Raw genomic sequence first — 17,126 nt, 5'->3', positions numbered from 1 at the left:
TTGGAGTCAGTAAGATTTTAAAAGTTTTTGAAAAAGTCTCTTATGCTAACCAAGGCTACGTTTATTTGATCCAAAATACAGTAAAAACATGAATATTATATATTATTACAATTTAAAATATAATTTATTCCTGTAATGGCAAGCTGAATTTTCAGCAGCCATTACTCCAGTCTTCAGTGTCACATGATCCTTCAAAAATCATTGATTTGGTGCTCAAGAAACATTTCTTATCATTATCAATGACAGTTAAAAAAAAACATTTGTGCTGCCTAATATGTTTGTGGAAACCATGATACTTTTTTGAGGATTCTTTGACAAATAAAAAGTTTCAAAAGAATTTGAAATCTTACTGAGCCCAAACTTTTGAATAGCGAGCTAATTAAATATTTTCTTAATTATATATATATATATATATAGCTGTGTCCCTCATATATATATTAGAAAGGTTCTGTTACTCTTGGGAGAACAAATACCTCTGTGAGAGAGAACTTATAAACCATGTTAGTGACGGCATGATAGTAATGAAGTTAATTGAGCATTTTATACTCCTAGCCATAACAAATTCATAAGATTGACACAAAATGGTCTGAATAATAGCTTACAATGATTATTTCCCATTGCAAAAAGCACACAGCTTATAATATAAAAGAGAACAGAATGTTTTAAAGACCTTTTTGTTTAGTTTCTTTTGCATTAATCCAGTTTTGCGATGACTCATGACTCCGAACAAATACGCCAATTACAGATACTGCTGGCTACTGCTCACAAACCACTGACACTCACTTTCTCATCAAGGACTAGTGACCCTTGAGGACCCCTTCACATCCGAGTTGCATGTTGAATCCTCACAGAAAGAGAGGGAGGGTGAGAGACAAAGAAAGACAATGAGCTTAGCGCCAGGGCACTATAATGACTACCATGCCTGGCCTTGATTAAAACCACACCAGGACTTCTGGGTTCCACAGGCAGGCGGGCAGCAGGCAGGGTGTCTCTGCCTCCCTTTCAAGCTCTTAGAAGGTCCAGACGTCCTCGACCTAGACCCACGATGGAGACGGGCACAATGACAGGGCAAAGGGGACGAGACCCAAGCTCGATTCACAAACAAATTACAAGCAAGAGTTTAGCTTTATTGCCCCTGACCGTCTCACTTCCGCACCATGCTGAAAGCAAGGCGTGTGGATGGCTGTTTTGATGTGGTGTGGATGCGTAATTAGAGGTCCTATCAAGCGCAGGGGAACAGAGGAGGCCTGTCCATCTGTCGGGTGTTAGAGAGACTGGGAGGGGGAAACAGCAGCCCAACGTTCCCCCTTGTTGTTGTTCCAGCGATTTGTGTAGGCGTGGATGTAAATATCTATCAGAGCCAAAGACAGGCCACACACGCCTGCATATGTATCTCTGTGCATTTCTGTCTGAGGAAGCCTCTAGAGCTCAAATTACAACAAGGCCCTCGCCGATCGATTCAGACTTGGTAGGAGGCCTGAACGCATACGGACGGACACACTCGCAAACGGAGAACAAATGCAGTACAGAATAGAACCTGGCAAGGCCTGGGAACACAGAGAGCCTACTCAATGCAGTTCGATTCCTCCAACCCTTCCACGGCACTTTGAACCACCAATTAAATTCTTTAAAATGTCCAGCACACTCAGCTGACACCCCATTACCCTGTCTGTGCTCTCCCGTCCTTTCTCATATAGCTGGTTCAAGATGAGGTGATTCAAATGGAACTGTATGATGCAAAAGAACAGCAGGTTTGTTTTTACATTGAAGCTCCGTTTCAAAAGCTATAGTGAACTTCCTCGCTGTCTACTACCTACACAGGCAGCTGCATTCTAGAGCAGCATCCTAACTAAAATGTAACCGCCAAATCTTAAGTGATTTGGAACACTCTACAAAGGCAGGAATTCATCATACAAAATGCTATGCATAGGACACTCGACTCAGTTTCAATGTAGGAAACTCTAGAGGAATGACTTGATATTTCAGTGAGCAGAGGGATATATATAGCCTATATATATATATATATATATATATATATATATATATATAGGCTATGGCTTCTATATGAAGGACACAAGCAATGCTGTCATAAAAAATGGGTATTTTTGGCAAATACATGGGTAAATGGGTACATTTTTGGCAAATATACATCGCACATATGATGCCTTAAAAAGTTGCCTATAGAGGAATCTTACTAGGATTTGGAACAGAGCAAATATCTGTCACAGAACAGGCAAAACTATGTCCGTTACATGCACAATGTTTGTCACACTTCATCAAATGTCCAGATGATACCAAGTAGAACCAGTACTTAATGTAAAAAGCAATGCTTTTGAATAACATGCATGGTACAGATGTGCAAATGTAAATTACGCATTCTTTCAAAATCAAACGGACTGAAACAGAAAGCACGGGTCGCAAGATGTACCTTTTAAAAATGAACTACATTTAACTTGACATGCCATCTTAAAAGTGCAAAGCTCTTGCTCCTGATGGTGAAGAAATTGAGACATTGTAAAGGCCAAATATGTCCATCTCATTTACATCTTCAGATATCACTTGTGTCATTGTATGATTCAAGTTACTATTTTAAACAATTTGTTTAAATGATAAAACAACTTGTGTTATGTTCACCTCTTGTAAACAAGTCCCATTTTCAAAAGTTTTATTGCTCAATAAACTCAAGAGAATCAAACTCAACTGGCTTACCATATTTAGTAGCCTTACAAGAAATGCATTAAAGTAAAATTACTTTAGGGGACTGGCTGTTGTGGAAATAACAGAGGTGAGAATAAAAAAAAAAAAATCTCCCTGGAATTTAAAAGGCACAGTAGACTTTTTGTCTATGGCACTAGAGTTTTCAATCACCATTGGGAAATATGTAGCGTATTATAATAAGATTTATATAATAAGTCTATTTTATTTCACGTTTCCGAAAATGAACTTTTACAGTGTGGTAAATTGTAGCCTGAGAGCAAACCATCTGTTTGGCATTTAGCTTTGCCAACATATGGGATCTTCTGATGACAATGATTGAGGCCAGTGTACAGGATGCCACATTACCAAAGTACATAAAAAATTTAAAAAAAAAAAAAAAAAAACTATGAACGCACAATGGGTATTTCTCTGCCGCAACATTACGAATGAAGGTGGAAAGTCTTACGAAACCTCTCTCAGCTGCAATGCTCACCAATTCTCCATATTGAACATGAGTACCCTTGGTGACAAGGAAAGCGTTCGGACACAGGACGCCTGGTTTGGGACTGATTAAATTAATTAGTTCACTGAGTTAATAGTGAAGTGGATGTGGACACAGTCTTTTAGTAGTACATTTAAAAGGGATAATTTCTTTTTTGTTCTGTGCAACAAAGAAATTCATACAGGTTTGGAACTTTTCAAAATTGTGTAACACTTAAAGGGTTAGTTCACCCAAAAATGAATATTACCCCATGATTCACTCACCCTCAAGCCATCCTAGGTGTATATGACGTTATTTTTCAGATCAATACAATTGGTATTGATCAACTTTGTAGTAGCAGTGAATAGAGGATGAGATTTTGAAGCCCAAAAAAGTGTAAGCATCCACATAAAAAAAAATATCCACACAGCTCCGGGGGTTAATAAAGGCTTTCGGAAGTGAAGCGATGCGTTTGTGAATTTAAAACTTTGAAAAAAACCTAAAATAATTAGCTTTCAGGAGACGGCCGTACGCACGTCGACTTATGCCAAAAGAGTAACCCCGTCACTTGATGTAGGAGTAGTGTAAGCTTAGACACCTCTTGTGCGGTTCAAACAAATAGGGCTGGGCAACAAACTCAAGCTCCTCTTCTCTTATATTGAAATCCTCTGACATTTCTCTTTAAAGGTGCCATCGAATGGAAAATTGAATTTACCTTGGCATAGTTGAATAATAAGAGTTCAGTACATGGAAATGACATACAGTGAGTCTCAAACACCATTGTTTCCTACTTCTTATACAAATCTCATTTGTTGAAAAGACCTCCGAAGAACAGGCGAATCTCAACATTACGTAACAGTCGGGCTCATTAATATGTACGCCCCCAATATTTGCATATGCCAGCCCATGTTCAAGGCATTACACAAGGGCAGCCAGTATTAACGTCTGGATCTGTGCACAGCTGAATCATCAGACTAGGTAAACTAGCAAGAACAACAGCGAAAAATGGCAGATGGAGCGATAATAACTGACATGATCCATGATATCCTGATATAATTTTTTTAATGATATCTGTAAATTGTCTTTCTAAATGTTTCGTTAGCATGTTGCTAATGTATTGTTAAATGTGGTTAAAGTTACTATCGTTTCTTACAGTATTCACAGAGACAAGTCGCTATTTTCATTTTTAAACACTTGCAGTCTGTATAATTCATAAACACAACTTCATTCTTTATAAATCTCTCCAACAGTGTGTAATGTTAGCTTTAGCCACAAAGCACTATCAAACTCATTCAGAATCAAATGTAAACATCCAAATAAATACTATACTCACATGATCTGATGTATGCATGCAGCATGCATGACGAACACTTTGTAAAGATCCATTTTGAGGGTTATATTAGCTGTGTGAACTCTGTTTATGCTGTTTAAGGCAAGCGCGAGCTCCAGGGGTGGGGAGCGTGAGGAATTAAAGGGGCCGCAGCCTGAATCGGTGCATAGTTAATGATGCGCCAAAATAGGCAAATAAAAAAATTTATTAAAAAAAAAAACTATGGTGTATTTTGAGCTGAAACTTCACAGACACATTCAGGGGACACCTTAGACTTATATTACATCTTGTAAAAACGTTCGATGGCACCTTTAAAAATTCTTGTTTTAGAATTCTAATTCTTGACCAGTGTTTTGTTTTGCTCTATCCTCTGTGCTTCCGTGTTCATCAATACGTCAAGTGTTGGGTCAGCGGTTACTTATTCGCCGTAAATCGAGGCATCGAGGTCTGTCTGAAGCTAGTTATTTTAGTTTTTAAAGTTTTAAATATGGATATTTTTCTTTCACCAATGCATCACTTCGCTTCAGAAGGCCTTTTATAATGGATGCTTGCACTTTTTTGGGCTTCAGAATCTCATCTTCTATTCATTGCCATTATAAAGCTTAGAAGAGCCAGGACATTATTTAATATAACTCAGATTGTGTTCATCTGAAAGAAGAAAGTCATATATACCTAGGATGGCTTGAGGGTGAGTAAATCATGGGGTAATTTTTATTTTTGGGTAAACTAACCCTTTAAACTGTGCAGCTTATTAATTGTGCTATAACTTTTTTACGCAATCAGTCCCACATCTATCTATATGCAGTATAACATGGTGAGGCCTGTTCTGAGTGGAACCTGTCCTGTTATACCGCTGTATGGTCTTGACCACAGTGCTGCAGCTCAGTTTCAGGGTCTTGGCAATCTTCTTATAGCTTACGCCATCTTTATGTAGAGCAACAATTATTTTTTTCAGATCCTCAGAGAGTTCTTTGCCATGAGGTGTCATGTTGAACTTCCAGTGACCAGTATGAGAGAGTGAGAGCGATAACACCAAATTTAACACACCTGCTCCCCATTCACACCTGAGACCTTGTAACACTAGCGAGTCACATGATACCGGGGAGGGAAAATGGCTAATTGGGCCCAATTTGGACATTTTCACTTAGGGGTGTACTCACTTTTGTAGCCAGCGGTTTAGACATTACTGGCTGAGTGTTGAGTTATTTTGAGGGGACAGCAAATTTACACTGTTATACAAGCTGTACACTCACTACTTTACATTGTAGCAAAGTGTATTTTCTTCAGTGTTGTCACATGAAAAGATATAATAAAATATTTACAAAAATGTGAGGGGTGTACTAACTTCTGTGAGATACTGTATACATAAGCACCACATTCTGCAGATATTGTAAAAAAAAAAAAAGGAAAAAAAAAAAAGTTATCCTTCAGGATAACAGAATGGTGAAAGAGAGAGACAGAAAGAGAGAGGGACATCTTATCAGTTCGCTTAGAACACCAAAAGATTTAATCCTTCTCAGGTGATGGTGCTCCCATTAAACCATCTCTAACTGATCTCCTCAAATATGCCATCCATCCCTCCCCTCAGTCTCTCCTGCCCCAGATCAAACTCTTTGTCTAATGATATTCTCTCTCACGCACACTCAATTCTCAGAGATTCGCCAAAGCGATCACAAGCTATGGTGCGACAGGAAAGGGACACAGTGAATACACCCAACACCATCTAACCTGCTGGAATAAAAAAGTCACTCCTGGCCAGAGGAATGAATGGCTGGGTGAGAGAGTTGGCTGTACTTGACGAAATTAAATGAACATCAATTCCATAGAACATCACTTCCATTATGGATTAGAATGAAAAGGCATGTCACATTTTCCAAAAGAAGAGTGGCAGAATGTTTTTCTTTTTGTTTAAATAAAGAGGCTCTGGAGCAGTCACCCATCCTGTCACATACTTCATCAAGACATTAAATGGCACGAACATAGCAAGAGCCAACATTAACACTTACACCCATAAACCTGGGACCTTACATAAACTTGTAGAAAGCGTAGCTCTAAACAGTTCTCTGTCCATACTCTTTTTAGACGTCTTCCCGAACAGATTTTAATGACATGATCACTGTAAAACAAAGAAGTCTTTTACATCCTACACTTTCGCAGTTTCACCACACAGGCCATTTTTTCTTACATATATTCTTTAATTATATACAATGAGCTGCACACACCAAAAGTTCATCCAAAAATGAAAGGGTAACACTTTACAATATGGTTCATTAGTTAACATTAGTTAACTACATGAGTTAACTAATAATGAACTGCACTTATAAAGCATTTATTAATCTTTGTTAATGTTAAATTCATCATTTACTAATACTATTATTAAAATCTTGTTGCACTGTGAAATGAACTAACATGAACAAACAATGAATAACTGTATTTTCATTAACTAACGTTAACGAAGATTAGTAAATACAGTAACAAATGTATTGCTCATGGTTAGTTCATGTTAGTTAATACATTAACTAATGTTTAACTAATGAACCTTATTGTAAAGTGTTACCAATGAAAGCTCTGTAATCATTTACTCACCCTCACATTGTTCCGAACCTGTATGAATTTCCAAACCTGTATGCAAAACATTGACTATCATTGCATGGGAAAAAAAAAAAAAAAAAAACACAAACAAAAAAATTGTTCAAAATGTCGTCTTTTGTGCGCCACAGAAGAAAGAAATGCAAAAAGGTTTGGATTTACTAAACTATGAACCATATACACTGATCATCTCGCATTTCATTTTTATGAAATATTTATCTATACAAAACAGTTCCTGAGGCATAATGGGACAGATCGCCATTTGCTGCCAGCAGATTAAGATATAACTGTTCGATAGTGTTAAAATACAGGTGCTTTCCCCCTAATCCCTTCAGGGTGAAGCTGGGGAGCTCAGGGATGGAGCTAAGCCTTTCCTCTCTTCCACTTTCCCATGGATTACCGCGACTGTGTTTCTCTGGAAACAGACTTCTATTAGTTCCATTACTGTGAGCTTAATCGGGCCGTTCATCAGAGCTAGCCGCTCCTTAACCTCCTGTAGTGCAAAGTTTCACTTAAAGTGCAAGTAGATGGCTTATGCACAGAGATTGGCCGAATTCATATTCATATGTTCTTATGATACTAAAAAGTCGGAAGTTGACGCATTTAGAGCAGTAGCTCTGAGGCAAAAGTATTAACAGCCCTCCTGAGCCTGGCTTGTCAAACCTGCAAGTCCTGTATGTGAATGTTCTCTAGTCTGCGCTGGTACGCAAGCCCACAGTTTTATGTAGTCAGCAGGTGGCATCATTAGCCAGAGAATAAAAATGAAAAGTATTACCCCTGGGCCAAGCAATGATATCATTGCAAACTCGCTGGCATCTGTAAAGCACTGAATGGGGGGTACAGAGGTGCAAATTTAATGTGTCTTGCTGCTGGCTTTGTTATATTCATTTGAGGAAGGCTGTGTGAATACAAAGCCAATCACGGATAAAAACACAGAAAAAATATGATTTGAGCTTCGATTTAAGTCATGCGTTCCTGCTCAGCTTTAGTAGAGTATCTGTTGAAAATAAATACAGTTGTGGGGTGGTTAAGACAAAGCCTTGTAAAATACGGTTCAAGAGGATTGACTGTGCCGCTGGGGTGATGTGGGATTGTAGAGTGCACACAAGCATGCCAGAAAAGACTGCATATAAAGCTGTCTCAAGTGTGCCGAGGGCAAGAAAAACACTTCAGCATTTTAGACTCAATTGAATAGCGATACAGCTCTCAAAAAGTATGATGAATATAGGAACGAAGCAAATATAAAAGCTTAATGGCATTTCAAATGACCAAAGCAAGCCCCGTATGTACACGCACCTTTCAGTCTGCAGGATCAAACTCAAACAAATAGAGTTCACTGCTCCTCCAAGGCATGATTTACAAACGTGTCACCATTTACACATACAGTACACAGGATCCCGCTCACCTCCAGATGCACTTCTGCCACCATTTTCCCCATCAAACTCCCCCAATCCTCCTGAAAATGCTTAACTAGTCTGCCTCTGCCAACAAGTTTGATCCTATTAAGAAAATTATATTACGTAGTATCTGAAATCGCAAATCTTGTAGAAAAACAGTGGGGCTGAAAACTTGTGTGTGCCAGTTCCCTACAGTGTCTGGCTGATTATTTGCAGATGGGCAGTGGTTGGGGCTCTCAGCCGGAGCAGAGGTTTCCCCTGGCATGCCATGCATGTGATTAAATCTATGAATGCCTCCAAATTTACATCTCTGCGGATTTAAGAGCGCACATCAGCATGGTGTCAGCAAGTGTCTTCATTTGGGCTCAATTTCAATTGGGAGACATGTAGGCGGTTGTCCTGTCACATGCAGTGAATGATGTTCAAGAGTTTGAGGCTTAGGGGGGGACGGTTAAGTTTGAAATGTTTGACCCCTGTGTCCATATGCGTTGGATAAGCAAGGCAACCCTCATATTTACTGATGGGTTAAATCCCTGTGGCTCTTAAGTGTGGATTGTTATACTTGCAGCAGTTGTTCAAAGCTTAATCAATGCCTGTCTGTGAGATCAATTAAAAGCGGCTTAGGGCAAGAGAAGGGTCAGTGCATTTGAAAAGGGGAAAGGAAAGCTCAACTATTCATCAGATGGCCACCAGACAGCGCCGCACTGTGAGGGTCTGTTCTACAGTCAGTACTTTTGAGAATAAATTGCCCATATTATTTAACATAGCCTAGTGTAGGCTACACAACTCTCCAAAAACACTAACTAACCAACTCATTACAATCACGATGAGATATTTGACATTATAAAATCAAGGCTTAAGTAAAGTGTGCGAATTATTAATTGACTTTCAGGGTGTCGACTTTTTAAAAAATGGCAGTAATTTTCCGAACGCAATTATCTTATGGCGTCCCTAGCACACTTATCCAACCGGCTCCTATCTTTTAAAGCAGAACATTAAAGATTAAATTTATGATAAATGTGTGAATTTATAATAAAATGATACATAAAGACAGTAGCTACTTACGTTTATAGACGTAGACGAAACATCTGTAGACGAAAGCAACTTCTGTAGCTATTTAGCGCACTCTGTCAAACTTTTCAGCTTACTGGTCTATTCATTTTTTTAAACCGGCTCTCTCAGTTGTTCGTGTCATGTTGTCTACTAACGTAAAAAGAGCGTTTATACAGCTCTTTAACAGAGCTGGATAATGGGCGCCGTAATTTATAACAAATTAAATGCGTAATTAGTTAGACAGGATGCTGAATTCACGTTTGGACCTTTAAAACGTCATCTTTACGCATCATTTGGAGACACCGTAAAGAACTTACATTCTCTGACAGGATGCTGAAACACAATCTTGAAGGTACAACAACTCTTTTCTTTTTAAATTCAGACAGTAAACGTCCTAAAACACCTTAAAGTATAGGGGAAAACTGCATTCTTGGATTCACTTCAGTATGCCAAAAAATAAATACAGCAAAATAAATAGGCTACAAGGACGAGTAACAGGTTATTTATTCAATTTTATGTTAAAAGTGTCTCATTTTTTAACGTTTTGGCAACATACGTGTGACTAAAACTACGGTGCCCTGAGGTACCTACCTTAATAGGTATTAATCGAAATGTTGTACGTTTAAACGTGAAATGAAATGATCCATGAACATCCTTGAGAAAGACAGCGAACCTCATTCTACCTCATTTTTCGCAAAAATAACAGTTAAAACTAGTTATTTTTGCTGTTGTAAAACTAATGCAACTCGCCACCGCTTCCATCAAAGTGTTAAATAAAATGACAAAAAGATTCTGAAAGCGTACTACGGTTACCATGGTAATTTTTTTGTGATGAGAAGTAGCGTAACATCAGGTGGGACTGTCCCTGTCATACGCTTACCGAAAGTCTGTCCATGTGGAATCGTCAGCTAAATGGCTAATTTGTAAATTAATATGCTAAAGCATCTATCAAAGCCACATGCACAGTTCACTCACCTCTTTTGTTTCTTCTCCAGCGGTGAGACTGCTGCGTCTGACAGTGGCTGTAGTCCACACAGTTCAACACGATCAGCGCAAATGAGAACAGGCGAAACTGCATCTGGGCGGCTGTATGATTGTCCCGACTCACGGTAGAAAGCGTCAAAGGTAGCCTACTCGCCGCGAGCCTTCAATGTCCGTATAAGAGGTTTCAATATGTATATTTTTCCACAGAGGAGCAGGGAGTTGAGGAGTCCGGACTCGGTTGTGTCACACATTAGAGGGGTAGAGAAAACACCATTTCTCACCACCGGTTAATGTCATTTTAGAGAGCGAAACGTGCTTTTTTACACTAAAAAGTGTCTCGTTAATGTCTGTGGAGAAAGAAAAAGCTTTTAACTTGAGCTTCTTTGAGTAACAGTTACACCTTGATGGATCAATGTGTTTGCGAGTGAACTATTTCATTCAAAAGAACTTAAGGAATTAGCGAATCTCCAAAAGCGCACGAGACGCGGGATGCCCTCAAAAGTAGATGCACGGAGCGAAAGAAATATACCTGCGCGAGTCCAGTCCAAAAAAAGAGAAGAGAAACTTAGCCTATACATCAAGTTCCTTCCGACTGCCAAAGTGGACTTGGAACATCCAGCATCCCTCTCGCAGGAAAAGTTTAGTCCTTTCGTCCCCTAGACAGAGTGAGAAAACACATGGATGCAATAGTCTGCAAAAGCTCTAGAATAAACCCTTGAGGTGCATGAGGATGTGTGTGTAACTGTGGCATATGCTGCAGTGCTCGGCTGGTGATGGAGTATCACTCTACTGGTGCTGATGCTATATAGGCGCTGCTGTCACGTGGAGACTCCAAGATCTTGTGGGGCTTTTCGGAGCACTTTCAGAAGCCCCTCGGCCAGAGAGAGGGCTGTTTCCCCCCTCCTTGTTTAAGTTTTAGAAGATGACAAATGGAATTTCTCCTACTGTATCTATACAACACAGATTAGCTTCCCCAGGGTCCTAGTGCATTTGTTTGAATTCAAAGTAGTGTACGTTTTATAATTTATTTACTTTTTTTTCCTCCTCTAAATCATGAATCTGAACCGTTTATATAAAACACAGTAACATCACATAAAATACAACTTATGATACTGCATATACAATACCTGAACTGCAATCTTCATTCTACCGTTTCATCCTGTTGGGAAAACAAACAAACAAACAAACAAACAAAAAATTAAAATAGCCTACGATGGTTTTGCTGGTCTTTACTAGTCTCTGTGAGCAATTTTCAGATGGGAAGACTAGCTTGGCGACCCAATAAACCAGCTGAACTCTTGCTTGGCTAGATGGAGAGACCAGTTTAAACCTACTTGGGATGGTTTCATTTTATTTATTTATTTATTTTAGCAGGGATGAAACCGCAAAACTAAAAATATACAGTATTGCAAGAAAAAATATGCATACTCGTATGATCCCAGGTATAATGGTGTAAATGTCTCAGTTTTGGAAACTGTAAACACTCAAAATTTAAAGAGTGCAATTTATTTGATATATTAGGATTAATACAACTTACTCTCTCTATTCAGGTCGATTATAACAGCTTTCGTTTAACATACTATAATTAGTTTAAACAAGTTTTTAAAACCATTTAAAAGTACAAAAAGAATGAGTGCTGAGGCAATTTTCCTTTAGAAGCTTCTTTGCCAAAATGGACATTAATTGCTTTGAAATGCAAGAAATGTCTTACCCAGCCTGACCACTAGGTGTGGCACTTAATCTTTTATTTATATATCAATTTTTCCATGTTCTTTGACTACATCTTAAAATGTCTTTTCCCCTTCTGTCAGTTAGCTAGAAATCTTCCAGGTTAGGTTAAGGTGTGAAGCACCTGATTCAGGTACCAATACACTTATTTATAGCAAACAGGTGTTATTCAAGGCAGCACTTTGTGTATTTCACAGAAAAGTCCATCCGTCCTTAAAAACAGTCCGCACAGACCCTCCGTTACCCTTCTCAGGAAAATAAAAAATAAAAAAAATAAACGAAAACCTTGTCATTTCTAAGTGATGACACTCTCTTCTCCAGAGCCCTTTGATGTTCAGATCAAAGTGAAATTCTCCCAAAGTCAATGTTAATTATATGACAGCTATTTGTCTCTATCAGTACAACACAATAGAGTTTCATTTCTCATAAAAAAAAAAAAAATCTTATTGAAGATATGTATTTATTCATCTGCCTTCATTACTAGAGTTGTATCAGGTTGCTTTCAGAGTACCTGAAGACTTTCCATCTCGGTTTACTATACCCTTTTACTGGATAGACATTTAAGTGCATACTATACATAAAACCTAAATATAAAACCGAAGCACCTGAAGTGATTCCCTGACAATGTAAAGCTTCTGCATTAGGACAGACTCTGTAATGATCTCTCGTATTACAGAAAAAAGCTACTCTAAATATAGGCCTGCCCTTGTAAAAATGCATTTGCAAGTTGGAAAACAGGACTCAAGGAATAATCCCGACAAAAATTTATTAGGGAACATGCGTTGTATATTTTAATTATGTGGCCTGTTTTTGAACAAATGCCTTAACCTTTTCACGTAGGGGAAAAGGAATGAACAATGCGAAAAAGGGAAAGATTATGTAGCCCTTTTAACCAAAACCTACGTTGACCTTTTCGTTTGGGTGTTTGTTTATTTATTTTAAGTGAAGTGACAGACGTTGTGGTGGACAACCTTCTCAGCCGCACGTCTGCTGTTGGTCTGGATGTCTTACTAAAACAACATCTGAGACAGCACTCCTAAGGTGAATGTGATAATTAAGGGCTAGGAGGGTTTTATTTTCGTAATGTGTCATGGCACAGGACCGGTAAACCAATCACTTTAGCCCACCCCCCCTTCCTCCCCGCCTGCTCGCTCCCTCGCTCGCTCGCTGGGAAAGTAAAGGTGACGTCAGTTGTTTTAGATGTCTGGCTGAGAGCCCGAGCGCTGTGGCAGCTATAAGCCCCCTCTTCACTCGTCCAAAGAGACAGGGCCCATAAACATGTCAGCTGATAGAGAGGCCAAAGCAGACATTAAGACACGCTTCGAATCCCAGCCTGCAGCGTCTGCGAGCGGCAGGGATAGAAATAGAAAACGTATAGAGCGAGAGACTGTAGGTGTCATGCGCGGAAGATGTGATGAGATGGGAAAGGTGGAGAGGCATTACGTTGATTGTCTAGCGCAGCTGACGTGCCCGTCTGCAAACAAAGAGGACGGGCGGCATTGAAAATGACAACGGGAATCGGGACGATCACCTTTCCGTGCCCTCTTCGCCGCAGCGGAGTGGGCCGCTACATAACAGCGCCGTAAACGCAGCAGACTAAACACTCATTCATCATTACGGCGCATGCATGTGCAGCGCACAAAACCCCCCGTCCCACTCAGTGACTCAGAGCACATTAAAACTTCATCTATTACACTAAAGATCACAACCACTTAACCCTCAACCACCATTCGTAATGTCCAGGAATAAAATGCAAGCATGAGGTGAAGATGGTTTTGTAAGGGTTTTTTTATTTAATACCAGATGCATTGAACCCAAGTGCAAAAATAAGGCCTCTGTCTCGCTCCTTGAGGGACACGAGAGGGAGAACAGGATGTTCGGCCGCAATATGGGAATGCTGGAAGGTTAGATGGGAGCGTACGGTCTGCAATGTTCCACTCAAAAGCCAGTCTCCTGTCCTGCCCAGTTTGGAGTCTGAATAGAGAGAAAGAGAGAGCCAAAAAAATGTCATTACCCAACACAAATGCAGGTGAGTTCATTATAAACGACTGAACATGCAATTGACACAAAACCACAGTCATTTCGTAAGTACAGTACAAGCAGTTCAAGTTCACGTTCGCACCTTTCCGTTGGGAAAGAGAAAATGTGAAATTAAATTGCGTCTGGCCAAACGTATCAAAAATACAGGACTGTGTGTTATGGCCTTTGCCATTGTGGTGTTTGTGTCAGTGAGTCAGTTAAATGACGTGGTTTGAGAGACCGAGACATTTAAAGGCCGTTATTTTGAAACGTTCCATTTCAAACAAAGCGAAGGCACGTTTGTCGTGGGCCAATCAGTGCACGCATACGAGATCAAACGGAGACCTACTGGACCCCAAGCAAAACATCTGTGGTGACTCCTAAACGCAGGGAACTCCACGGAGCGTGTGTGTGTGTGATTGTGTGCGAGCGTTATTTACTCTGCAGCGCTGAGTCATGGGACTCAGACCCTCTTCTTTATGGCTGAGCTGTGCTACCTTGTCATTAGGCCTTTGAAGAAAAACGGCATGATGAAAGCGCTCGCTGTGTTAAACTTGCTCTTACTGGTTTACGCCGCGTAAAGACAGTTCTGGGCTGATTGCCGCTCGGCATTCTTCTGGATAGATCATTTGCGTGTGTAAACTACAGGGCTCGAGACAAAATGAGATGAGATCAGATAAAAGAGAAGGAAAGATGCTCTGGTGCTTTGACCTCATTCCTGTTTGCGTTGGTCTGCTTCTTCTCGATGTTCATGGCCAGCATTTGGCTGCGGAACGAAAGGCTCTTGGTTTTCTCGATCACCTGCTGATATGGCGATACAGCATTGTTGCCCATCACCACGTGTCCCTGCCAAAGGAAAGAGGAGAGGAAAAGAGTGTCAGAGCTAAACTCAGGGAACACCAATCCTTTTCTGTTCCCACAGACACACAGACCTGTATTCACAACCGCCTTACAGTCAGCTCAAAACACACAGGAGCTAATTCTAGGTCATTCCGGTAGAATATCATGTGATTTGTGAGATCAGAAGTCTCGTTACTTGTTTGTGGTGTTACGACATGCAAAGTTCCTAGATCGTTTGCCAAAAGAAAAAAAAAGATGATAATGATAATAATAATAATAATAATAATATGTCTGACTTTTCTTTTGGATAACCTCTCACACAAGCATTAAATGATATATACTATTGTTCAATAGTTTTGTGTCAGTTAAAAAAAATAAATAAATACATGAAATTAATACTTTTATTAAGCATGGACACATTAAATCAATCAAGTTACAGTAAAAACATTTATAACATTACAAAAGATTTCTATTTCAAATAAATGCTGTTCTTTTTAACTTTCTATTCATCAAAAAATCCTGAAAAAAAATATCAGTTTACACAAATATATTATAATATATAATATGTGAGCATGGAATCATGGGAGCTGTCGTTTGCACCTCCACAGCCAATGGAATGCAATCGAACGGGGAATCATGTTCATGGACGAGCTAATGTATTAAAGCTTTATTAACGTTACTGTGGTATGAAGCATGCTGGGGGTATCCAAACAGTTGCTCATCTGTCTAATAAAACATAATATATTAAAGTCTATAATATATAAAATCCCCCTGTGGTGAAAAAGTTTTTAATGTTGTTTGTGTGTCTATGTGGTGTTTTTAATATGCTTTAAGACAAAAGCTTGTGTCAACGAGTGGATCTCTGAGCTGGTGCGAGTGAGTGGAGGCGGGACTCATTTGCATATTCATAGAACCAGGTATACTAAATGAGGCAAGGGTGTCGAGTTACATTCAAGCTATTTTAAGGCATGAAGATTTTTTTTTAAAGAAAAATTTTTAAATGTTATTTTGGTGATCAAATATGAGTTTAAGGAAGAAAATTACTGACTACAGGGGGACTTTAAAGCGTATTTGGTGATTCCATGGATATGACAAAACTGTGGATTTCTCTGGATTTAAACATTGTTGGAAACATTTAATGTAAGTACACAAGTCAAAAAATATATAATATTGTTCTAGTGCTTTTTGGATATTTTAATCAAAAAACCTTACATATTGTGCCTTTAAGCTTTGCCATCACAGAAATAAATTACATTTTTAAAATAGAAAACAGCTTTTTTACAATATTACTGATTTTACTACATTTTTGATCAAATACATGCAGCCTTGGTGAGCATAAGAAACTTTCAAAACATTAAAAAAAAAAATCTTACTGACCCCAAACTTTTGAACAGTAGTGTTAAACATTTAAAGTTAATAATAATAATAATAATAATTTATTAAAATTTAAATGATATAATAAACAATGAATTAAGTGGTGTGAGAAAATCACCAGGTGCAAATTTTAATTACCTTTTCAAATTCATTTTCAAGTAGTTTTTAACACTAATGATACATTTAAAACCATTTATATTACTACTTATAATTATTACTTGTTTTGTATTTTTCTACACGTGTTAGTCCCTGCACTAATGCCTAACCCGGACACACAAAATGAGTAAAACCAAAAAAATTTAATATATATTTTAAATAGTTTTATAGAATGTTAATAGTTTATAGAATATTAATCTTTGTCATGACAAAAAAGTAAAGCTACATGTTTGTCACCATATTGAGAATGACCCTCCTTCAGGACTGTAATGACGGTCCTCTTACCCTCGAGGAAGGATATGGTGAGTAAGCGGGCACTGGGCAGAATTACTGACGTAATTGATTGCCTCTCCTTTATGTATTAAAGCAGAACATAATCCCTGCACAAAAGAGGCTGAATTTGATTTTCGGACTAATTAAAGGACACTAACGCAGCATCTATCAATCGTTCGCTATTTGAGGAGGACGGCAGAGAAAC

At 38.8% G+C, this 17,126-nt stretch overlaps 2 protein-coding genes across 2 annotated transcripts in view; both read right to left on the bottom strand.

The window, feature by feature from the left end:
- The window catches only part of rspo2 (R-spondin 2), a 63,497-nt gene extending 52,055 nt beyond the window's left edge, over positions 1 to 11,442 (bottom strand). The window contains exon 1 of the mRNA XM_048152093.1: positions 10,523 to 11,442. Coding sequence (XP_048008050.1) covers positions 10,523 to 10,625 — 103 coding nt within the window. The 5' untranslated portion in view covers positions 10,626 to 11,442. The remainder of the gene's footprint in view (positions 1 to 10,522) is intronic.
- Positions 11,443 to 14,029: 2,587 nt separating this feature from the next.
- The window catches only part of eif3ea (eukaryotic translation initiation factor 3, subunit E, a), a 50,736-nt gene continuing 47,639 nt past the window's right edge, over positions 14,030 to 17,126 (bottom strand). Inside the window, exons 12-13 of the mRNA XM_048152092.1 lie at positions 14,990 to 15,124; positions 14,030 to 14,233 (exon numbers count right to left, since the gene is read on the bottom strand). Of these exons, the coding sequence (XP_048008049.1) occupies positions 14,198 to 14,233; positions 14,990 to 15,124 (171 nt within the window). The 3' untranslated portion in view covers positions 14,030 to 14,197. The remainder of the gene's footprint in view (positions 14,234 to 14,989; positions 15,125 to 17,126) is intronic.

This window comes from Megalobrama amblycephala, linkage group LG13 (genome assembly GCF_018812025.1).
Source record: "Megalobrama amblycephala isolate DHTTF-2021 linkage group LG13, ASM1881202v1, whole genome shotgun sequence".
Taxonomy (NCBI): Eukaryota; Metazoa; Chordata; class Actinopteri; order Cypriniformes; family Xenocyprididae; genus Megalobrama; species Megalobrama amblycephala.
This window is presented reverse-complemented; position numbering and strand designations above follow the sequence as displayed.